A 25,348-nucleotide genomic window follows, 5' to 3' on the forward strand; every position below is an offset into this window, starting at 1 on the left:
TTCCCTGTGGTGACGCTGCAGCACAACTGAATACTTGCAGTTGGATTCACCAGAGATTATAGCTAATTGCTGGAAACCCCTATGATCAGCTTATCCTCATAGAGGCCTTTAACATATTAGATTGTTCAAAGTGTCTAACCCCACCCTCCCCCACCCCCTTAAAAAAAAAAAAATCTGTACTTACACTCCTGCTTTCAAGTTTCATTCCAGCCTTTGCACCCGGAGCAACTATTCCAGACAAAGATACTTGGAGCTGAAGACCTGATCCAGTTGGGAGGGAGAACTGATTGTCCATGAAGATGTAGTGGACGAAGAGGTCACTGTCAGCACCATGGGAGAATATCTGTGCAAGCTGAAATGATATACATAATAGTATTCAATTATTAATGGTAAATATTAATGCTTAAATGCATGGTGCAAATCCTGCCCTTGCATAGTTTACAAATTCTCAGATAAGAATACAGTTACACATCTGCCATCTGCTGTTCAAAAGGGATCCTGCAGACACCTTTCTCAAATAACTGCATCTACTGTCTCCATACTGCATCTGCACATTTTTCGGAGATGACATTTTACAGTAGGGTTTTAGTGGACGAAACCCTGCCTACATGAACTATGTGATGGATGCATGATTTTGGCCACCACATCCAGTCAGGGTTGCGTCAACAAGTACTATACGCTATGTGGCACCTGACCCTTAACATGAATGTTGTCAACACTTAAAGACTATATTACAATTTATATATCTAATCTATGGTGTAGAAAAACTTTGTAAATAGTTTACATTACTTAAAGGATACTAATTCAGAGTAACAGCCTGTATAATAGCCTAGAGCTGCATTTAAATAATTCTGCTGGCTGAATTCTTCCAGCATGTTTCGCTATATCAACGTCTACAAAGAGTTATTACGTGCATTCTGATGTAGGAAAAAATGTCCCAATGCATTATAGGAAACTATTATGATGATGTCTGACACAAAGCTTCCTCCTTTCCCCCTTGTGTGTTTTGTCTTCCAATATAGCTTCAAGCCTGTGGTCTCCCCTCATTACCTACCTATTCTTTCCCAACTCCCACCCCCTAACACAGTCTGTAATGCGTTATTGATTGATTCTGGTTTATAACATATCCAGCAATGTTAGTGTAGCATGTGGTATGTTGTACTGTAAGGTGTTTGTCGTATGTTATATGGTGATTGTATTAATATAAGTTTGCTGTCTGTTTTCACTGAAGACTATCAGAATTATAATTATGTATGCTAAAATGATTTTCACAGATTGACATATTCATTAAAGTGAACCTTAGTGTATGCTATATCCTACAAAAATATGCATTACACCCGTATTGAACTCAATGGAGCTGATGTCAGCATTGGTCAGAAACATAGAAATTTCTGTGCTATGAAAAGAAGGATATGCAAAGGAGCTCTCTGACACTGCCTATAAGAGGTAACATCAGAGAGCTGCTTTACATATCCTTCTTCCGTAATTCCTTGTGGATCATGAATAGCTTATAAGTCTCTACGTCTTTATGGCACCTTCCTCAAGGAAAAATACTATTACTTTAGCCCCATGAACAATGAGATACACAATGGTGCCTTTTTAAAGGCCCCTTTCTTATAGCTGTATGGTGGTACCGTATGCAGCTTTGGAAAAAAAACCATGATTGTTTGATACTTTGTCTGGAGCAGTTTATGCTTCATGAGTCTATATGTGGCCACCCAGTGAAACTTGTGCAAAGGTAAGAGTCGACAAATTTTGAAGGTTTTTAGGAAATCACATTTTCTGTATTATAAACTCGGCTTTTACCTTTGAAGGGAGATTATGTACAGTTTGGAAGGTCCTAAACATCATGTTTTCCATGGCCTGAAAGTCGCTCAACTTGAAGTAACCGAGTTCTTTACCAAGGATCTCCAGGTATGCTTTAGCCTCTGGGGCTCCACTTGATCTTACTTCCCTTATCAGTTTTTCTACATTGTATAGCACAGCCTTCTTCAGATCCTGCAGGCAAGGATAACATGTAAGAATATATGCTAAATACTGTACTTTTCTTTGATCATATTATGCATAATCCTACAGTTGTACAGCTACCTGGTTTTGCTTGTCTTGTCTGGAGACACCAAACCACTTGTATAAAACCTCTGTGACCTTTTCTGGAACTTTGCCGTCTGCCCAGTACAAGGCCTTTGTGGCGCAGTCAGGGAAAAAGCCATCCTTTCCGAACAGAGCATTGAGAGTTGGTTCAAAGCCTTTACCTTCAACACCGACCTGTGGAAAACAATCAAATCTGTGTAAAAAAGCATTGCTCTATCTAACCACATAGGACATCAGTGGGGAAAACAGACATGGTAGCACATCTACATCTTGCACAAAGATCCTAGGCTTCTCAGCATGTACATGTACAAAACATTACATATGTGTTTTTTGATGCAATAAACACTTAAAGGGGTATTCCAGGATTTTTTATTTGACTATGCTACAGGTGCTGTAAAGTTAGTGTAGTTCATAATATAGTGTCTGTACCTGTGTGTGATGGTTTTTTCACAATTCTTCTGTGATTTTCACCCCACTATTTATTTTTAACAGCATACAAAATGACTGTTGTCTCAGATTTTTCACCGGTTGCAATGCGGTCGGGACCTGACTCACTAGTCAGCTGATGACAGGGGTGGAGGGATTGCTTGGTGGGAGAGGGATCAATCTGCAACTAATGCAACAGCTGTAGGCACCCTGATTGAAAACCACAGGTCTTTTGAATGGATGCAGCTCATTTATGTTTCAATGGGTGGGGTGGCTGATGTGGGGAGGGAGGAAAATGGAATTATGGGATTTGTAGTCAAAAAAAGAACACTGAAACAGGAAATACCAGTTTACAAAAAAGCTAGCCACAGTGTTATGGTAATCTCACACCATAGCCATTTAGCCCAAGACAAGTGCAGATCCTTCCTAAGCATGTTCATTATTTTCTGGCAGGTACATACTAAAATTACCTTATGGTGGATATTAAGCCTGCAATTAGACTGGACCTCATGACTGGTACTGTATCTTGCACACACATGTATGAAAATAATCATAATGTGCAAGCCCAGCTGCCATGTCACAGCCAACTGTGTGTAGCAGGTCCCTAATGCTTTTAACATAAAATGTAAACAGGACTGCATGTTTGATCAGTCAGAATATTTAGGTTAGGATTATGTATGTATGGCTGGACACTGCAGTCTTGGATGGTCATCTCATAGGCTATGATATCATTATATGTTTGATCTACTGACATCATGAAAAGTATTTTCATCTCCAAAAGATTTACATTGTAAAGTAGGGTTTTCATGGTTTCTGCACTATTAGTGACAGTACAATATTTCAGAGGTCTTAGGCCACCATTTAACATTCTCTAATCTAAAACAGTGTTCCCAAGCCTGTGTTCCATTAGCCAGCATGAGTTGTTTGTCAGCTACATCTCCATCTGTGGATGCAAATGTGGTACCAAAGGTTGTGTTTTCTACATAATCCAGCTCCGCTGCTTATATACAGTGAGTCTCCTTACCTCAAACAGATCCACAGACTCTCCAAACACATTCAGGGTTGTCTCAAACATGACCTCTCTTGGCATGTAGCCGGTATAGTCGTAAATGATGTTTCCTTCCACTTTGGCCCCTAAATTCTCTCCCAATCCAGGAACATCCACATTCTTGGAAAATTGGTAATTCTTAGACAATTTTGTGAAGTCGTTGACAATGGTGGGAACACCATTTGACTTGAGAGTCTCTTCTACTTTGCCTTTTAGCCTGTAAACCAAATAGATAAATGACAGATGACATAGATAGCAGAAACAATGTCTACAGTTGGTCCAAAATGTATTTTATGTCAATACCTTCATAGGGGGCTGGTACTCTGTCTTGATAATAAGAACTCCAAACCCCCTGCTTCTAACTTCATACATATAGTTATTTGACATACAATACTTGCAACCACCACTAGGGGCAAACTTTCTGCAAAGGAATTTACATAGAAGCAATATACATCTGTCTTCATTTAGCTTCCCCTAGTGGAGACTGCAACTTTGTATCAGTTCCAGCCCCTATAACAGTGGTCTCGAAACTATGGACCTTTAGATGTCGCAAAACTACAACTCCCAGCATGCTGTGCAATCAATGGCTGTTGGCTGTCCGGGCGTGCTGTGAGTTTTAGTTTTGCAACATCATTTAGTTTTGCAACCCTATAATAATATAATATGAAACATTAACAATTTTAAACCTAAAAATAAAAACTTATTTAATACATTACAATGACATATTTCACTCATCTGCTACACTTACTCCTGCATTTCTGGTGCCTGGGATTTCTGGATGTTAACAATGTGAGAGGCAACAAAGTTCTTCACTTGCTCGTTATCATCCTTATTGAGGGTGCGAACAATCTTACGAAGGTCAGATTGTGAAGGGTTCTTCATCAGGACCAGGTAGGCTGCCAGCCTCTTCTGAACTGGAGAGTTTCCATCCTGGAAGACTTGGACGAGCGTACTTCGAACCTGTGATAAAAAAAAGGAACATTCAGAATAAAAGAAACTTAGCTGAGAGAATTTGTTAAATGTTTTTACCATATACACGACTGATGTCTATTGTATAACTGATGTTATCGAAGATGAACTTTAAAGGAGTTCTCTAGTACAGGAAAACTTATCCCTTATCCTAAGGATAGGGGATAAGTTTCAGATCGAGGGGGGTCCAACTGCTGGGACCCCCCGCGATCTCCTGTACGAGGCCCCGGAACTCTGCGGGAGGGGGCATGTCAACCACTGCACAAAGCGGCAGCTGACACGCCACCTCAATACAACTCTATGGGAGAGCCGGAGCGCTGCCTTCGGCAATCTCCGGCTCTTCCATAGCGCTGTATTGAGGGGGAGTGTTGGCCACCGCTTGGTGCGGTGGTTGACATATGCTATCTGGCCGGAAATCCGACTGCTGGGACCCCCCCGTGATCTGAAACTTAGGGGATAAGTTTTCCTGTACTGGACTTCTCCTTTAACGTTTAAACACAGGAAACCAGAGTCATAAGTGTTATAAGAGGACTACAGTAAACAGAAAGATTGTTAAAATTGAGGAAAAAAAAGACTTACGGGCGACCTAATAACTATGTATAAATATATTAGGGGACAGTACAGAGATCTCTCCCATGATCTATTTATACCCAGGACTGTATCTATAACAAGGGGGCGTCCTCTACGTTTAGAGGAAAGAAGGTTTCTACACCAGAACAGACAGGGGTTCTTTACTGTAAGAGCAGTGAGACTGTTGAACTCTCTGCCAGTGCTTTAAACAGTGCTTTAAAAATTCAGAAATTTGAGACACCATGAAAAAAATTAATTCTTATAGATTCTTATTCTTATAGGTTAAAGGACCTTAACATGTATAGCTTGAAAGAAAGACAAGACAGAGGGGATATGATAGAAACGTTTATAAACATAAAGGGAATCAACACGGTAAAGGAGGAGATTTAAAAGAAGTAAATCTACCACAAAAGGACAAAGTTATATATTAGAGGGGAAAGGTTTATGCAGTAATATCAGGAAGTATTTCTTTACTGAGAGAGTAGTGGATGCATGGAATAGCCTTCCTGCAGAAGTGGTCACTGCAAATACAGTGAAGGAGTTTAAGCAAGTATGGGATAAGCATAAGGCTATCCTTCATATAAGATAGAGATAGGTATAAGGCTATCCTTCATATAAGATAGGGCCAGGGATTATTCATAGTATATAGAATTAGCAAACTAGATACTGGTTATTATCTGCCAACACATTTTATATTTGTATGACTCATTATTGGCTACTGTATATCATTCATGGAAGTGACTTACATCGTCTGAGACAGACATTTTGCGCAGGGCCTGGATAGCTGCCTTCTGCACATCGAATGATGGCGCCTGACTCCTGACACATCTCAGAACAGAGGACTTGATCTGTGGATTGACTTCTTCCAAAACATTCCCCATAATTCCAATGGCCTAAAGAGGAAAAAAAATATATAAATATAAGACATGGCTCTCCAAAAATACAAAGCATATATATTATTATGATTTAATAAAAACATTTTTTGCATTAAATACCTTAAGAGTTAAGAAGGTTTTTTCTTGGTCTCCAGTACATTCATTGTCGATGAGAGATGACATGTAATCGGCAACATCCCTTAACTCAGGAGTGATAATGTTTTCATATTCATAGAAGCTGATAACAATAAGAAATAGGAAGGATTAGATAGTGACACCAATTCCGAATGAATATTATCCTTTATAATAATGATTAAACACATCTGGCTGGGAGTTAAAAGGGTATTATAACTACAGACATTCATAACATATCCAGAGGATACGTCACAAACCGCTGATGTGTTGAGATCCCAGACCTGGTTGGGTGAAAGAGGGATCTCATGACTAGAGATGAGCGAATTTACAGTAAATTCGATTTGTCACAAACTTCTCGGCTCGGCAGTTGATGACTTATCCTGCATAAATTAGTTTAGCTTTCCGGTGCTCCAGTGGGCTGGAAAAGGTGGATACAGTCCTAGGAAAGAGTCTCCTAGGACTGTATCCACCTTTTCCAGCCCACCGGAGCACCTGAAAGCTGAACTAATTTATGCAGGAAAAGTCATCAACTGCCGAGCCGAGAAGTTCGTGACGAATCGAATTTACTGTAAGTTCGCTCATCTCTACTCATGACCCTTGTTTTGCAACATGGACTGTGGTGACACATCCAGAAAAAGACTGAATGGAGAGGTGTGCATGGCCATCACCATTAAAATCTATAGCATCTAAGTCATTACATTAATCATTACATTACATTAAAGTGATGTTTTTTTTTTCTACAGCAATGTAGATAGGTGAATAATCTGGTGTGTCACCATCTGGAAAGTAGTGACTAGAGATGAGCGAACTTACAGTAAATTCGATTTGTCACGAACTTCTCGGCTCGGCAGTTGATTTCCTATCCTGCATAAATTAGTTCAGTTTTCAGGTGCTCCCGTGGGCTGGAAAAGGTGGATACAGTCCTAGGAGACTCTTTCCTAGGACTGTATCCACCTTTTCCAGCCCACCGGAGCACCTGAAAGCTGAACTCATTTATGCAGGATAAGTAATCAACTGCCGAGCCGAGAAGTTCGTGACGAATCGAATTTACTGTAAGTTCGCTCATCTCTAGTAGTGACTACTATTGACTAGTGAAAGCTGCGTGCTCCTGTATATTACTGGAGTGTATATTATTATATACACATCTTTTGTGACCACTAGATGTCACTGTTGCAGTTCATCTTATAAGAACTTCCAATATACTGTACATACTATCATCTGATTTTAAAGGGATTATCTCATCACAGACGACCCCTTTAAATCATATAAATAGAGGTTTTCCTGATGGGACATATGGTAGACATTATATAATATACAGCAATAATTTAATTTAAATATAACTTTTTTTTCCCTAAAGAAAACTTACTTGTTGACAGCGTGGCCTAAGGCATAAAATGAAGCTCTGCTTTGAGTATACTGGGCCATGTTCAGAATCTCTCGTAAGCGCTTGGTACACGGTCTCGGGAAAAGTCCTATTGCGTATATGATGGGATCTCTCAGTATAGGGGACACATCACTGGTGCGCAGCACCTGAAGAATAGCTCCGAAACATTCGGGAGTCCCGCACTGGGTCAGGGCTTGAAGTGTGATAGGGCTGGAAATAACACACACAAAAAAATATATTATTATTTTAATACAATATAATCTTAATGACATTCAAACAATACTTTTGATACTTTAATACACTTTTAAGGTAATAATATTTACTCAGCATCAGTTTCCTCCAATAGAGTGTAATGCAATGCTGACATCTAATGGTCATAACTGGAACTTCACTAATGCTGTACAAAGATCTGTTGCAATTAGAGATGAGCGAATTTACAGTAAATTCGATTTGTCACAAACTTCTCGGCTCGGCAGTTGATGACTTATCCTGTGTAAATTAGTTCAGACTTCAGGTTCTCCGGTGGGCAGGAAAAGGTGGATACATTCCTAGGAAAGAGTCTCCTAGGACTGTATCCACCTTTTCCAGCCCACTGGAGCACCTAAAAGCTGAACTAATTTATGCAGGAAAAGTCACCAACTGCCGAGCCGAGAAGTTCGTGACAAATCGAATTTACTGTAAGTTCGCTCATCTCTAGTTGCAATGTCCAGGATCAGAAACTATTGCTCCAGATATGGACTGTCTAGAAAAGAACAATAAATAGCTAGGTGCTGTACTGGTACTGTTGAAAACAGCCATCACCTAGGACAGTGGTCTTCAACCTGCGGACCTCCAGATGTTGCAAAACTACAACTCCCAGCATGCCCGGACAGCCGTTGGCTGTCCGGGCATGCTGGGAGTTGTAGTTTTGCAACATCTGGAGGTCCGCAGGTTGAAGACCACTGACCTAGGAGATAAATATCTGCCCTTGTCTGCAGCTCTGACGATGATATAGAGATGATAGATTCCCTTTAAAGGCTATATTCACACCGCAGAATTTCCGCATTGGATTCTGCATGCGGATTTTGCATCAAATTAAAGCCCAATAGACTTCCATGAGATTAAGCACTCCCATTCACACTTTAGAATTTTTGCATGCAGACTCAGCACGAAATCTGCACCGATTCCGCACAAGCCAGAGACCACCCAAATAAATGTGTACCCGGAATTGGTGCGGATGTGTGGAAATTCTGCCCCGTGAATATAGCCTCAGGCTATGTTCTGTGAATTCTGTGGGAGAATTTTGCCAGAAATTGCGCTGTAATTTAATGCCTATTGGTTTCAATAGGATTCCGCAGTCCCATTCAGATTGCGGAATTTCCGTGGAGGCCATTTTTCCACAAAAATGTAAGTCTTATATTTAGCAGAATTCTGCAGAGGATTCCTATTGAAGTCAATGGGGATTGGATTTCGGCATAATTCTGTATTCTGAGAACACAAAATTTGCACCAAAATTTCAACGTAATTCTGAGCATCACTGAATTCAATGGGATTCTGCCGCAATTCCACAAAAATATAAAGACACGCCTTAAGAATGTGGAATTCCTCTGTGTGAATGAGGCAGTGGAATTCCCGTAGAACTTATAGGGGTACTCCTTTAAAGGACTTGTTAAAGAAGTTAAACAGATTTGTAAATGACTTCTATTAAAAAATCTCAATCCTTTCAGTACTTATTAGCAGCTGTATACTACAGAGGAAATTCTTTTCATTTTGGATTTCTTTTCTGTCTGACCACAGTGCTCTCTGCTGACACCTCTGTCCGTGTCAGGAACTGTCCAGAGCAGCATAGGTTTGCTATGGGGATTTTCTCTTGCTCTGGACAGTTCCTGATACGGGCATCAGGTGTCAGCAGAGAGCACTGTGGACAAGACAAAAAAGAAATTCAAAAAGAAAAGAGTTTCCTCTGTAGCATACAGCTGCTAATAAATACTGTAAGGGTAAAGATTTTTTTTAAATAGAAGTCATTTACAAATCTGTTTAACTTTATTAGACAAGGGATTCTTACATCCAAATGATCCCTGTAAAGTACCTTGATAACTGCATCAGTCTTGGGACAAGGGGACCCAGGGTGTCATTATTGAGGGTCCTCAGTGCTGCAACAAGCTTGTGGAAGGTGTTTGCTCTCTGCTGATTTATTTCAGATGTTGATACTTTCTGCAGCTCCATTAGGTTATCCAAGACAGCTTCTTCACTAGTAGAAGGAGACTCAGCAGCCTCGAGGGCCAGGCCTTTTGTAAATGGTGAATCTATAAAGAATACAGGGACATGTAAGTGATTCTGTCACTTATCCAAGTATACAATCCTGTATGCAGATTAGCTCTTTGTCCAAAGGAAGAAAACTATCATGCATTAGCCAAACCAAAATTGTCTCCAATAAGAGGAATATAGAGTACATAGTACAAAGATATGAACACAAAATACCTCTAGACCACTGTTCTCGAATCTATGCCTGGGCATGCTGGGAGTTGTTGTTTAAAACAACCAGCAAGCCACAGGTTCCAGACTGTTGCTCTAGACCAGTGGTCTCTAAACTATGGATCTCCAGATGTTGCAAAACTACAACTCCCAGCATGCTGGGAGTTGTAGTTTTGCAACAGTTGGAGGTTTAAAGGGGTACTCCACTAGAAAACATATTTTTTTTAAATAAACAGGTACCAGAAAGTTATACAGATTTGTAAATCACTTCACCTTAATCCTTCCGGAAGTTATCAGTTGCTGCATGATGCACAGGAAGTTCTTTTCTTTTTGAATTTCCTTTCTGTCTTACCACAGTGCTTTAAGCTGACACCTCTGTCCATGTCAGGAACTGCCCAGAGTAGTAGCAAATCTCTCCTGCTCTGGACAGTTCCTAAAATGGACAGAGGTGTCAGCAGAGAGCACTGTGCTCAGACAGAAAGGAAATTCAAAAAGAAAAGAACTTCCTCTGTAGCATACAGCAGCTGATAAGTACTGGAAGGATTAAGATTTTTATATAGAAGTAGTTTACAAACTATCTGGCACCAGTTGATTTAAAAAAAAAAAAAAAAAATGTTTTCCAGTGGAGAACCCCTTTAAAGTTCGGAGACCACTGCACTAGACTAGTGGTTTTGTAGGTTGCCATCTACTGGACAGATCGGGATTTACAATGTTAGCAGTAATACATGTTGACAGATCCCCACCTGCAAACTCTCTGCTGTTAGTCTTTGAGGAGTCTTCCAACTTTAGGTTCTGGGTCACTTTTGCCATCATGCCATACTGATTTCTAGAATAAATAAATAACAGTATATAAAGACTTGGTACTAATGCAAAAGAAGGATAAATGTCCAAATATTTATCTGCACTCTTATCGGTGGGTATGGTCCAGGTACTGTGCCCTACAAATACAACAGGACACATTTAGCTAAACCAAGGCAAAGGAAAATGGAGGATTTGCTTCTCTTCTCCATTGCACTAGTTTTGATAACTTTCTGCCCACAGTACCAGTTGTCCATAGTGAGTTGGGATGTTTATTTATTTACGTATTTTTATTATTTACATATTTGTGTATTTAAGTTTTCGTGCTGCTGTTTTGAAAATTGTTTTGTTCTATTGAGTACTTTTGGGGACGCTTTTTATATTTGCAAAATGTGATATTTGATTCTGCATATACATATTGGCCCTGATTTACTAAGAGTGTTGTGTAGTTTTCTTATTATATCTTTTCTAATTCCCTACAAGTATTTTTCCACGGTATTTACTAAGGTTTCCCTACATTTTGCACTTTTCCCTACACTTTGCTTTTTTTACACATGCTCTGATCTGTAGGGTTTTCCACCAATTTTCTGTGGAAACCTTAGTAAATATGTTGGGTTTTTGTGAAAATGCACCCCCTTTTTGGTAGCCACGCCCCCTTTTCCTGAAGACCATGCTCCCTTTTCGGGTTTCTCTGTAAAATGAGAAGTTGATGAAATGAGAGTTGGTTGGGTTTTTTCTTTTCAATTCTGGCGCAAATTCTGGTGCAGACAGAATTTCCGGCGCAATGCACCAGAATCTGGTTCGCAACTCAACAAGGCATGTCAGGTTTACAGTAGTAAATCAGGGACAATGTATAGATTGCTAAATATTCTTTGTTACCCCTTATCAAGTAAGAAGCCCCACCATAGCAAATTGTTAACATGTAGACCCTCCTAGCAAACATTAAAGGTTATCCAGATAAAAACTTTTTTTTATATGTCAACTGGCTCCAGAAAGTTAAACAGATTTGTAAATTACTTATATTAATTTTTTTAAATCCTTTCAGTACTTATGAGCTGCTGAAGTTGATTTCTTCTTTTCTGTCTAAGTGCTCTCTGATGACACCTGTCTCAGGAACTGTCCAGAGTAGAAACAAACCTCTTCTACTCTGTGCAGTTCCCGAGACAAGCAGAGATGTCAGCAGAGAGCACTGTTACCAGACAGAAAAGAACAACTCAACTTCAGCAGCTGATAATTATTGGAAGGATTAAGATTTTTTTAATAGAAGTAATTTACAAATCTGTTTAACTTTCTGGAGCCATTGATTTCTAAAAAAAAATTTTTTTCCTGGAATAAACCTTTCAAATGGAGCTTTCATTGCTGTATCGTTGCTTATAACTACTAGACCCTTTGGAATGTTTACACTGATATTCTGGGTGCAGCAGGTGGCACCGATATCAATAGGCGCTATGCTACGCCGTCTCCATTGACTGCAATGCAGTCCGCACAGAATTCCGCCAAAAGAATGAACATTTCTGCCGTGGAATTTTCACTGTTTGAACTGCACTATGGAATCTCATTGGCAATATGAAGCTTCTGCAAGCGGATTCTGCTGAAGACAACTCAAATCTACACCAGCCCAGACCTGGCTTACAAAACTGTCTTTGAAGAGCACTAGAGATGAGCGAACTTACAGTAAATTCGATTCGTCACGAACTTCTCGGCTCGGCAGTTGATGACTTATCCTGCGTAAATTAGTTCAGCCTTCAGGTGCTCCGGTGGGCTGGAAAAGGTGGATACAGTCCTAGGAAAGCGTCTCCTAGGACTGTATCCACCTTTTCCAGCCCACCGGAGCACCTGAAAACTGAACTAATTTATGCAGGAAAAGTCATCAACTGCCGAGGCGAGAAGTTTGTGACGAATCGAATTTACTGTAAGTTCGCTCATCTCTAAAGAGCACTTTAGAAAAGTCGCACAAAAAGTCGCAACTGTGACCTTTTGTGCAGAAAAGTTGCAGAGAGAAGTGGTGTTCTGAAGTGATGCATTGTTTTTTTTTTCTTACGTGTGCCAAATTTATCAATCCTTTTCTGATAGTCTAATAATATGTTGCATGTAAGCAAAACCAAAGCAAAAATAAATGACTTCTAAAGACAAAAATGATAAATCTCCCCCGTGTGATGTGGTTACACTTACTTGTGGGAGAAGGGAAGGAAGAGATGAGTCTCCACACAGGAGGCTTCGGCCAAATGTCTTCTTTTTGCATCCAGGGCGTATTGACAAGACTGACTGCTGCTGATCAGTGTAGACAATGGGGTGTTCTGGGAGAAGAATATATAAAACGATAACATACAACCAATACTGTTGTTGTCATAGATACTGTAGGTTATTCCCTATTACTATACAGATGTACATACCAGTCCTTTAAAGAGGGCAAGAGGACTGACGTGATCTCTGACTGGTGTGAATTGGTCGCAAGTCTTCAGGTTTGTGGTGACAGTAACATCAGAACTTCCTTTCTTTCCTACACTGATTTCACTTCGACATTTTCCATATACAGTATCCTATGATGAAAAGTATAAAAGAAGTTAAAGCAAAAAAAATAAATAAATAAATAAATACAAGTGAATTTGGCTGAGCTGCAACATTCAGAAGTAATAGGGGGGTATTTATCAATTTTGCCTGTTTCTTTTTACCCTTTTTTTTCACTTTGGTTTTCGTGGACATGCACCAAATTTATCATTTGGTGCAAGTTGTTAGTAAATTTGGCTCAAATGTTGAAATCAGCCGTTCACAGCACCTTTTACACAGAACTTACCCCCACAGAGGACGCGTATTTTACCCTGTAGAGCAGCCATTTCGGGGTCCCTCCTGCAGTATATCAGCAAGTGACATGAGTTATTTTCTTTTGTGGGGTTTATAGCCACCATGTGAAATGGATTTTATTTTCAACTTGGGTAGTTTTTTTGTTTTGTTACTTTAGTGCAGTGGTCTTCAACCTGCGGACCTCCAGATGTTGCAAAACTACAACTCCCAGCATGCCCGGACAGCCGTTGGCTGTCCGGGCATGCTGGGAGTTGTAGTTTTGCAACATCTGGAGGTCCGCAGGTTGGAGACCACTGCTTTAGTGCTCACCTTTCCTGAACCTGTGCGGCCATGTCCAATCCTGGCTCAACGGAGGGTGAAGGTTCCTCAGAAACAACTATGTCGCAGGATAGTATTGAGCAGCGCTGGAGGCGTCGCTGCTTTCACAAAACATTTTTTAATGTAGTTTGCTGCCTTTACATTTTCTGACATTGCTAAGTGTGTTTTCCATGTGCAAAATTTCTTGTGATTTGCACCAAAAAAAACCCTAAAGGCGCAAAATTGCGCCAAAATTCGATTGCTTGCAAATTATGAATTACTGACTAAAGTTAAAATCACACACAGGACCGTGTGATTTTGAGAAAGTTGTAAAAATGACAGTGGAGAAGATGCGCCAAACTTTGGTGCAAAAAGACACTGCGCCAAAGCATTGCGCCAAAGTTACTTTAAAAAAAAACACATAAATCCTTTGATAAATACCCCCCCATAGTCTCCAAACTATGGCTCTCAAGCTGTTGTGAAACCACAACTTTCTGCATGCTGGGGGTTGTAGTTTTGCAATAGCTGAAGGGCCTGCAGGTTGGGGGTCTACTATTGTAAAGGCATATCTGGTGTTATTACCATGTCACTGGTTTGTTGTGTCTCATCTGGAACAAGAAGAGCTGAAATAATGCCTCTCTTAATATTCAGAATATTCACAGGTTCCTCCTCTTTAGGATATAAAATGACCTGTTTTCCAAGCTGAACACTGAAGTTGACTTCATACCTATAAAGGGACATTTGTACATATTATAAATTATAAGAACACGGTTTCATTTAAACAATAGAAATAAAAAAAATAAAAAGATTTGTCCTGGGCATTTAGGTTTTTAACATTGGGCACTTGACTGAATATGCAGAATGATGTAGCTCTTAAAGGGGTATTCCACCCCTAGACATCTTATCCCCTATCCAAAGGAAGGGGATAAGATGTCAGATCGCCGGGGTCCCGCTGATGGGGACCGCGGGGATCGCTACTGCAGCACCCCGCTATCATTACTGCGCAGAGCGAGATCGCTCTGCACGTAATGACGGGCAATACAGGGGCCGGAGCATCGTTACGTCACGGCTCCGCTCCCTCATGACGTCACGGCCCGCCCCCGTCAATACAAGTCTATGGGAAGGGGGCGTGGCGGTCGCTACGCCCCCTGCCATTGACTTGCATTAAGGGGACGGGCCATGATGTCATGAGGGGCGGAGCCATGACGTCACGCTGCTCCGGCCCCTGTTTCGCCCGTCATTACGCACAGAGCGAACTCGCTCTGTGCAGTAATGATGGCGGGGTGCCGCAGTGGCGATCCCCGGGGTCCCCAGCAGTGGGACCGCGGCTATCTAACATCTTATCCCCTATCCTTTGGATAGGGGATACGATGCCAGGGGCGGAATACCCCTTTAAAGAGTCGATATTAGGTATGAAAAAATTCTTAAAGGGGTACTCCGCTGGTTAGCATTTGGAACAAATTGTCACGCTCCTTCCCATAGACTTGCATTGAGGGGGTGGGGCGTGACGTCATGAGGGGCTATGACATCACGAGTTCCCGATGCCCGCTCCAGCGTTCAGAACAGTTTGTTTCAAACGCTGAGCAGCGGAGTACCCCTTTAAGAAGAATATAGCATTGCTTAGCTGTATGAAACTAGTTCAAATACATATGGTCTATAAATAAACCTTGTAGTAGACCTCTTTAATGATACCAGGTGAAGCCTACCATAATATAACATTTATGATGGACTCCTTCGTGTTTTATACATATCCTTTGGATAGGGCATAAGATGTATGAGTGCAGGGTTCCCACCGCTGGGGACTCCCGCGATCTCGGTGCAGCCCCCCGGCATTCTGCCTCCAAGACGGGGATGTGACCTTACGGCCATGCCCCCTAGTGACGTCACATCCCTGTCTCGGAGGCAGAATGCCGGGGGCTGCACTGAGATCGCGGGGGACCCCAGCGGCTGGACCCTTGCGATCATACATCTTTCCCCTATCTTTTGAATAGGGGATAAGATGTATAAAGCCGGAATACCCCTTTAATATTAATCCTTGATTCAAAACTATTTTGAACAGGAGAATTTTCCAACTATTGCATCCCCTTTTTTCAATCAAATTGCTCTACAATATGCTTATTTCATATAAAAAAAATAGCGATGATGATGCCTTTAAAACATCCATCTCACTTACTTGGACATAGCATTGGAGAAGTCTTCCGAATTCTTTGCTTTCTTGTAGAGGGCTTTTCCTTCGGAGCTTACTCCGTACACCTCTCGCAGGGTGCACTGTTTTATCCTCAGAATGAAGTTGCATAGTTGTGGCACTTCCAGCTCTACCTATAAAACAAGTTGGAATGTTTAAAAAGAATGCACGGTGGCAGCTTAGAGTGCAAAGAGTGCAAAATGGCCTTATGAAGCTCCGTCATACCATGAGTGGTAATCTCTCGCTGAGATAAATACTCATCCCCTTTATATATATATATATATATATATATATGAATGCAGTATTGTCCAGATCTTATACAGTCCAGTCTTATACATTTACCTTGCAGTTAAACTTGGATCCACTCTGTGAATCAGCCGTTCCGGTCACCCCACTTGTGGTAGAGGCCTCATAATTATATGTATATTTCCTAAGATGTCTGAATTTGATTGCATCTTCTGAAAGAAACGTATGGGCAAATGTAAAGGTTGAATGCATCGGATAAGTCTATATCACTTTCAATTAGTATCTAGAAAGTTATACAAATGTATAAATGATTTCTATATAAAAATCTTGAACCTTCAAGTACTGTTGTGTGTTCTGGGGAGACACGATGCTCTCTGCTGCCACCTTTTTCCTTTTTAGGAACTGTCCAGAGCAGCAGCAAAGGAGCAACAGTGTGGACAGACTGGAAAGAACTACACAACTTCATCTGGAGCATACAGCAGCCAATAAGTATTAAAAAATCTAGCTTTTTAAATAGAAGTAATTTACAAATCTGTATAACTTTCTGGCACCAGTACCTTTGGAAAAAAAATATTTCAACAGAGTACCCCTTTTATCTTTTTTCATAGCTGTTCTAAACCAATCCTTACCCTATGCCAAACCTTTATTAAATTCTCAATAGAAGCAGATTTAATGCCCCTCCCCCAGTCAGCAGCAGGTTACGACCACTTTATGACCGGGCCTACACCTATTGTCTGATCTGTTCTCTTTTTTAAAAATGTTTAATATTCTATTCAGTTATTTTTCAGTGCTCTCTACATGTGAAATAGCTGGGTGAATATCCACCAGCAGGGATCAACATTCTCAGGTACCAAAATGCCTAATCTACCAAGTCATACTGTTGCATTGTCCAACCTAATTCATGGAATAACTAGGTAGATTTTCCTAGGAGCTTAGGAAAGCTGGTTGACTTCTTAAAAGGAGTCAGCAATGACAACCAAATTGATTGTCACTATTTTAAAGTTGGACAGAAGGGGGTGACTTGAACAGTACGTTGTCAACTTTGATTGCATTATGTTAGGAAGCTTTCTTGATCACATGCCATTTTGTTGCTGTTCTCTTTAGTGATCAGCTTTGATTTGTGGCAAATCTGTCAACAAGCGGTTAATTTCCTTACAATGCTCCCCAGAGATAAAAAAAAAACACAGCTCTGGTTAAAATAATTGGGCTTTTTGTGTAATGTACGGACATGCATGGTCTCAAACAGAGTTCATGTTTAGGAAAAATTACTGGCCAATATGAAATACTCAACTTTTTTTTTTATTATAAAACATTTTTTTCTATACATAAATGTGTCCAGGCATGGCTTAAAATAAAATTTACAGAAATCAAAGTCATTTAGAGGTTGTACGAGATGTGAATTGTGCATGCTGCTTCTTGATCAGCCTTCCCTAGTAATTTCATCAGACTGTGACCAGAAAATCAGCTATGATTGGGAAGTGACATGCACTGTATGTAAATCTCCTCTTGACTTGTAATATATCTGGTGAACACTAGAGGGCGATATTCCCTCACTTTACACTGATGTCACAGCAGTCGATCTATCTGACACTTTGTCCTATATAGAACAACGTGTACCTCTTCCAGGGAGCAGGAATGGCCTCCAGCCTTCAATACAAAGGTTAAACACACAGTACACATTTCATTATCCCGGGGAAGATTATCTGCAATAAATAATTATTCACACAGATAGGGCCGCTATGAAGTCACCTCACTGCCTGCTGTTTACCAGGCTGACTAGGACTTAGGTACCAGAGTCCAGTCCAAAAGCAGATAGAAACACTGTCGCAAGACTGGAAATCACCTTGTCTCTTTTAATCCCTAACAAAACATGATTTTTTAGCTTTTATTTAGCTAACTATCAAGGACAGAATTTATTGTACAATAATATATAAAATAATTAAATTATCATCTTACTTGGACAGCTGGGATTCTGGCTTTCTGTCCCATCTTCTTCTGCAAATGTAATATAAAAAAATATCTTAGCTTGTATATAATAATCAAAACAAAAACCCCAAACCACCTTAAATGCCATATTGTCTTACTACAAGGAAACACTAAAGTTTACTCAGCCTAAGGCTGGAATTCCACTTGTTTTTTAGGGGGAAAAATGCTGCTGCCATATGTTAGCTGTAAATCGAGGAGAAATCGCTAAATTATTTTTCCACTTGATGTTTTTCAGTTTGGCGTTCTCTAAAAAAAAAAAATCTTTTGGCGTTTTTTTCCCTCTTTTTTTGGCGTTTTTCAGCTCCTTGGTGGTTTTGCAAAATTGCAGCATGTTGAGCCACTGGCATTTGTTTTTGGTACCCAACACATTTTGCACTGGCGTTTTTTCTGGCGTTTTTTTCAGTGAAAAAAATAAAACGCTGAAAAAAAAACCAAGTGGAATCCCAGCCTTAATGAACTGCTGATTTGCTCTATTTGTAAAAGTAACATTCTGATTCTATATATACATGAAGCTATGAAGACAAGTAAAAAAACAACTAATTGCTTTGTATACATTTATACATGGCCTTTGCAGCAGCTTACTGACACATTATTATGCTCTTTACATAAACATACTTATCTCTATCTATCTATCTATTTCTCTGAACACTGACATTAAAACAATATCTCTTTGCAATATCTCTTTCTCTCTGTTTATCTATCTATCATATATATCTATATAATATCTATCTACGGTATCTATCCATCTATCTATCAAGCTGTCTCTCTCTCTCTCTCTCTCTCTCTCTGAACACCGAGATTACGGAAATTAAAACCACATCTAATATTGTGTTCTATGCAGCCCCACAATATACTACCCTGTGTGTTTGTACACTTTTCTATCATTCCTAGCATTAGCAGTAACTTTTAGCTTTTTAGCTATTTGCTCTACGGTAGCTCTTCTGTGCTATCAGACCAGACAGGCTAGCCTAAAGCCCCCATTAAGCTGCCACTGGATGCCCTTCTTTGGGGCACTGTTGGTAGGTATTAAAGGGGTACTCCGGCCCTGAGACATCTTATCCCCTATCCAAAGGATAGGGGTAAGATGTCTCATCGCGGGGGTCCCGCCACTGGGGACCCCTTTAATCTTGTATTCGCCACCCACTTGTTTGAGCTGCACGGCTCACAAACAGCCGGGTGGCGACTCCGCCCAGTGTGATGTCACCCCCCCACTATGCAAGTCTATGGGAGGGGGCATGACGGCCAGGATTAGAAAAGCAGAGCTGATTGCTTCAAAAAACTGCACTACACCTGTCCTCAAGGTATGTGTGATATTGCAACTCAGTTCCATTTACGTGAATTGAGCCACTCTGTCATACCACGCACAACCTGTTTTTGCCCAAAAAAAAAGATTTGCTCTGTTTTCCTTTTCCTGGATAACCCCTTCCTGATGTTATACTGTATGTTATATCTGATCAGTGCATATAAATAAATATATATATATATATATATATATATATATATATATAGTAATTTATATATATATATATATATATATATATATATATATGCACAATTTATTTATCTATTGCTATCAGTTTTAATGCTGTTAGTAATAATACTTGTATTTTCACACATAGGTGTTCTATAGTTAACTTTAAATAATAAAATAATAATATAGTAAATATTTTATATAAAAATATATATATACATATATATATATATATATATATATATATATATATATATATAAAATAGCAGTAAAAATAATATACAGATTATATAAATAAATGTTATTTTTGAGCAAACAACAGTGTCCATGTTTTTAAACAAACAAAAAAAGGTTTCAGGTCATTGGGATAGGGTAAACGTCAACTTTTATCATTTTTAAATATATTACTATATATCAATGGTCTCCAAACTGTGGATCTCCAGATGTTTCAAAATTACATCTCTCAGCATGCCCAATGGCTGTCCGGACATCCTGGGAGTTGTAGTTTTGTATCAGCTGGAGGGCCACAGTTTGGAGACCACTGATTTATATGGTTCTAATAAAGAGAATATTAAGTCAGCATGCTTCTGTGTTCCTTTATGCTGTGTTAACACATAGGGGGAGATTTATCAAAGGATTTAGACAGGTTTTTCCGGTCTAAATTTGTAGCACAGAAAGTCGCAGTCTAAATATGTGCGACTTTAGCTTTAGAGGATTTTTATAGTATGATGCATTCTAGTCTATTTTAGACTGAAAAATGCATTGGTGCTGAATTTATCAAAACCATAGATCCCGAAGTCTGTGCACAGAATTTATCAAGCCGTGCGCCTTTTGATAAATTAGGCGCACAATAGACCGGCCTAACCATCCGTAGTTTGGTCTATATTGATGGGGGACAGAGACAGCTTTGATAAATATCCCCCATAGTATTTTGCTTAGTATTTATAATCAAAACAACCAGGAACTGAACTGACACATAAATAAAGTGCATATCTTTTCATTAAAATTATTCTTAGTGTCTGTTCCACTCCCGGTTTTGGTTAAGTAAGATAATGCTCTATGGTCAATAATAAAATATTTAATAAAAGTTTATATATATATATATATATATATATATATATATGTATATTATAATATATATATATATATACACACACATATGTATATATATATATATATAGTTAACGTAACTACATTTCAATAAAATCTATTTATATAATTAAACAACATATAATTAACAGATACAGTATTATCACAGAATATAAATAGAATTAATTAATAAAAAATGAACACTAACATTTTAAAATTCTGTTACTAGCGCATTTTCTTTTTAAGTACCCAAAAAGACAATAAACTATTGTACAGAAGCATATAAAACTATTGTTTTCTGCATTTTAATTTCTTTTATACCACTATAACATTTTATAAGACGGTAGCACGAGTCATCCATCCATTGGATTTCCAGATAGTCTTAGATCCTATAAACGTTTTCCTATATAATTGCCCCAGAATAAATACTTTCTTGAGTGGATCCATTACTTACGAGCTAAGATGCAACTGCTGGTGAACAGCACAAGGAGCAAGAGCGTCCTAGTGCCCATGATGAGCTAAGACAGCTCTCGGGAGCTCCTTATTTCCCTTATATGCCAATTTTGGCTTCTCTTCTTGCGTTCCAGGGAGAGAATGAGACTTTTGCCTTGGACATGAATTTATATAGGCAGGGAAACCAGCTGAGTTATTGTGTTTGGGAGTTCAGTGCAAATTGCAAAAGGTCCAAAGGGTAAAGTTTTGCCTGGGAGATTAGTATGATGACCTGGGCCTAGAGCTGGGAAAACAGCAGTGAAGCAGTGATTAAGACAGCAGCACCAGGTATTACACCTATAAGCCTTTCCTATACATATATAACTGATTCATGAATATATAGCATTTAGCATATAGCACATATATAGCACAATTTTATATATTAAGCAGAATGTGAACAGTCAGTCATTGAAGGTAACATTTTGCAGGCAGAAAAATGGGCACCTATAGTGGGTCTTTGACTAGGGCCAAATTATGATGGCTAGATGGCTGGGCTGGAGTATCTCCAAAATGGCTGGTCTTGTGGGGTGTTTCCAGTATGCAATGGTTAGTACCCATCAAAAGTGGTCCAAAGGAAGGCAACATGGTTATTGATGCTCAAGGCTCACAGATGTGCAGGTCTAGCCCATATGGTCTGATCTCACAGAAGAGCTTATGTAGTTTTATTTATTTATTTATTTTAAAGTTACTTCTGTCTATGACCGCAAGGTATCATAACACACAGGGCATCGTAGCTGTCTTCCTAAGGGGTTTTGTAGGCACACAATGGTCAGAGTGACCATGCTGACCCCTGTCTACTACTGAAAGTGCCTACAGTGGGAACGGGAGCATCAGAAGTGGACAAATTGTTGGCCAGGTTTAATGAATCATAGTTACATAGTTCATAAGGTTGGAAGAAAAAAAAAGGAATCCATCCAATCTAACCTTTAAACCTACTATGTTGATCCAGAGGAAGGAAAACAAACTTGTATGAGGCAGATTCACATCATATGAATGGCAGTATGTGTCAATCACACTTATTTGGGTAAAATATGGCACCAGGATTCACTATGTAAAGAAGGAAAGTCGATGGAGGTAGAGTGATGGTCTAGGAAACCCTGCTAGAAAATCTAAGTCCTGACATTGATGTGGATGTTATTTTGACATGTCCCAACATAAACACTTTTGCTGACCAAATACACCCCTTGATGGCAGTGGTATATTTCCTAATGGCAATGGTGACCATCAATCCGGCCAAGCTGTAAAAAAAAAAAAAAAAAACTTATGGAAAGTGCAGACCTGGAGTCCTAGGTTTAAAATCTCATCAAAAACAACATCAGGAGAGTTTTGAAGCACATGACAAAGAGGTCAAGGTGTTGACTTGGCTTCCAAATTTCTCAGGTCAAAAGATGTCTGGAAAATGAAGTCTGATCCATGAAGGCCACAAGTTACAACTTAGAGGACTTTCAAAATTTTACAACAAAGAAATTGAGCCGTGACAATCCCCCGATATAAGACCAGTATGGCAAGATAACAATAAAAGAGTGAATGCTGTTATCACAAGAACGTTTCACGTCTTCCATAGCTTCAACATTTAAAGGGGTACTCTGCCCCTAGATATCCCCTATCCCTTGGATGCCTGATCACGGAGTCCCGCCTCTGATCTGCGCTGCTCCTTACCCAGATGCTACACATAGTACGGTAAGTCTTGTAGAGTCTTTGCACCATCATAAAGTGACAGACATGTCAAAAGTTTTGATGGATCAGGGTCTCGGTGTCGTAGTGAAGCAGGTTAAGCGAAAAGCATTTTACATTGATTCGGCTAGGTTCACACTACGGAATCTCCAGATGGAAAAATTCCGTCTAGAGATTCTGAGTGCGGCCAGCGTCGATTGAATCAGCCAGTGCTAGGACCGCGTAGACATTGCCGTCCCCAATAGACTGCAATGTGTTCCGCGAGTAGATCCGCTTGAAGAATGAGCACCACCATTCTTCAGGCGAAAATTTTAAAGTAAATTTTTCATTCACAAATTCTGCTTCAACATTACAAAGTGTGAATTGGTGGATGGAAAACCCATTGATTAGCTTGTACATTTTAGTAAGCAGAATGTCTGCCTGCAATTTCAAAGCGGAATTACAGGCAGAAATTACATAGTGTGAGCCTGGCCTTACTGCAGCTTTTTTCTGCTATGACATGATCACTGGGGGCTTGCACTTAACCCCTAAATGACCACGGACGTAAATGTACGTCCTGGTTTGGTGGGACTTCATTTATGTCCTGTGTATGACCGCGAGCATCGGAACGGTGCAGCAGCCAGGGTGCAGCAGCCGGGGACCCGCCCGTAATGGCCGACATCCGCGATTACGCGGATGTCCGCCATTAACTCCTCAGATGCCGTGATCAATACAGATCACGGCATCTGCGGCATTGCGGTACTTTGAATGGATGATCGGATCGCCTGCAGCGCTGCCGCGGCGATCCGATCATCCAGCATGGCGGCCGGAGGTCCCCTCACCTGGCTCCGGCTGTCTCTCGGGGTCTTCTGCTCTGGTCTGAGATCGAGCAGACCAGAGCAGAAGATCACCGATAATACTGAGCAGCGCTATGTCCTATACATAGCTCTGCACAGTAATAGCAATCAAAGGATTGCTATAGATAGTCCCCTATGGGGACATAAAAAGTGTAAAAAAAAATAAAGGTCGACATTTATCATTGTCTTTACACTGTTTTTTGTGTCTACAAAAGGCACAAAAAGGCGCAAGCAGGGTTTATTTGCGCCTTTTTTGTGTCTTTTTGTTTACACATTTCTGCTGATTTTGAGTTGCAATCCACTGATTTTGAGTTGCAATCCACTGATTTTGGCAATACACATGATATAGAAGGGATTTATGATCTGCGCCTTTTTGTAAAAAGGCGCAAAAAAGGCACAAAGCCGCTGAAAAGTCTCTAAAACTACACCATCCCAGACCTGGCGTAGCTTTTTAGTGTATGTGAAGAGAGACATTTGAGAAAATGTTTACCTGCTAAAAATTTATCAAATGCTCTGTGAACATTTCATAAATTTGGTGCTCCTACATATTACCAGCACACAAAAAAAAAAGGTGTAAAAAAATGCTTCACTTACACCTACAATGATAAATGTGGGCCAAAAAGTAAAAAAAAAGTGAAAAATCCCCTCCCCCCAAAAAGCGTAACATTTTTTTTTTTTAACAAACATATTCGGTTTCGCCGCGTGCTCCCGTACAGTGAATGGCGTAAACGTAAAAAATGAAGAAAGTCCAAAAATGCAGCCTTTTTGTCACATTTTATAAAAAAAAAAATAATAAAAAAATATCTAAAAGTTTTATATATGCTAATGTGGTATCTAAAAAAAGTACAGATGACGGAGCAAAAAATTAGCCCTCATAATGCCCTATATACGGAAAAATGAAAAAGTTATAGGTGGTCAAAATAGGGCGATTTTAGATTACTGATTTTGTACAAAAAGTTTTAGATTTTTTTTAAGCGGTACAAAAATATAAAAGTATCTAGCCATGGGTAACATTTTAATCGTATTGACCCACAGAATAAAGAACACGTCATGTTTACCATAAAGTGTACAGTGTGAAAACAAACCCCTCCAAAATGTGCAAAATTTGGGTTTTCATTTAAATTTCCTCCCTAAAAAAATTTTTTTTGGGGTTCGCCGTACATTTTATGGTAAAATGAGAGGTTTCATTACAAAGTACAATTGGTCATGCAAAAAACAAGCCCTTATATGGGTCTGTAGATGGAAATATTAAAGAGTTATGGATTTTAGAAGGCGAGGAGGAAAAAACGAAAATGCATAAATAAAATTGGCCTGGTCCTTAAGGTGAAAATGGGCTTGGTCCTTAAGGGGATAAAGGAGTACTCTGGTGCAGACTACTCCTTCTCCGTCTTGCCCGGGCTGCAAAAAAAATGAAAATAAACCATCACTCACCTTCCCGGGGTTCCCACTACAGCTGATCGGTCCTCCCGTCCATCTTCTTCATACTTCCATGTGACCGAAGCGTCACATGGCGCTCAGCC

At 39.8% G+C, this 25,348-nt stretch overlaps 1 protein-coding gene across 4 annotated transcripts in view; it reads right to left on the reverse strand.

Annotated features, from left to right (window-relative positions):
• APOB (apolipoprotein B) overlaps positions 1-25,348 on the reverse strand; it is a 195,229-nt gene that overhangs the window by 19,243 nt on the left and 150,638 nt on the right. For 3 of the 4 annotated variants that reach the window (XM_056564290.1, XM_056564291.1, XM_056564289.1), the window contains 17 exons: positions 21,281-21,562; positions 18,237-18,275; positions 16,377-16,492; positions 16,023-16,168; positions 14,432-14,576; positions 13,144-13,290; positions 12,923-13,047; positions 10,696-10,778; positions 9,567-9,783; positions 7,481-7,708; positions 6,100-6,217; positions 5,851-5,997; positions 4,314-4,525; positions 3,542-3,782; positions 2,089-2,265; positions 1,807-1,998; positions 185-352 (listed from right to left, as the gene is read on the reverse strand). In XM_056564290.1, coding sequence (XP_056420265.1) covers positions 185-352; positions 1,807-1,998; positions 2,089-2,265; positions 3,542-3,782; positions 4,314-4,525; positions 5,851-5,997; positions 6,100-6,217; positions 7,481-7,708; positions 9,567-9,783; positions 10,696-10,778; positions 12,923-13,047; positions 13,144-13,290; positions 14,432-14,576; positions 16,023-16,168; positions 16,377-16,492; positions 18,237-18,275; positions 21,281-21,338 — 2,559 coding nt within the window. In that variant the 5' untranslated portion in view covers positions 21,339-21,562. The remainder of the gene's footprint in view (positions 1-184; positions 353-1,806; positions 1,999-2,088; positions 2,266-3,541; positions 3,783-4,313; positions 4,526-5,850; positions 5,998-6,099; positions 6,218-7,480; positions 7,709-9,566; positions 9,784-10,695; positions 10,779-12,922; positions 13,048-13,143; positions 13,291-14,431; positions 14,577-16,022; positions 16,169-16,376; positions 16,493-18,236; positions 18,276-21,280; positions 21,563-25,348) is intronic. The other variant, XM_056564292.1, reaches the window with a different exon arrangement.

This window comes from Hyla sarda, chromosome 3 (genome assembly GCF_029499605.1).
Source record: "Hyla sarda isolate aHylSar1 chromosome 3, aHylSar1.hap1, whole genome shotgun sequence".
Taxonomy (NCBI): Eukaryota; Metazoa; Chordata; class Amphibia; order Anura; family Hylidae; genus Hyla; species Hyla sarda.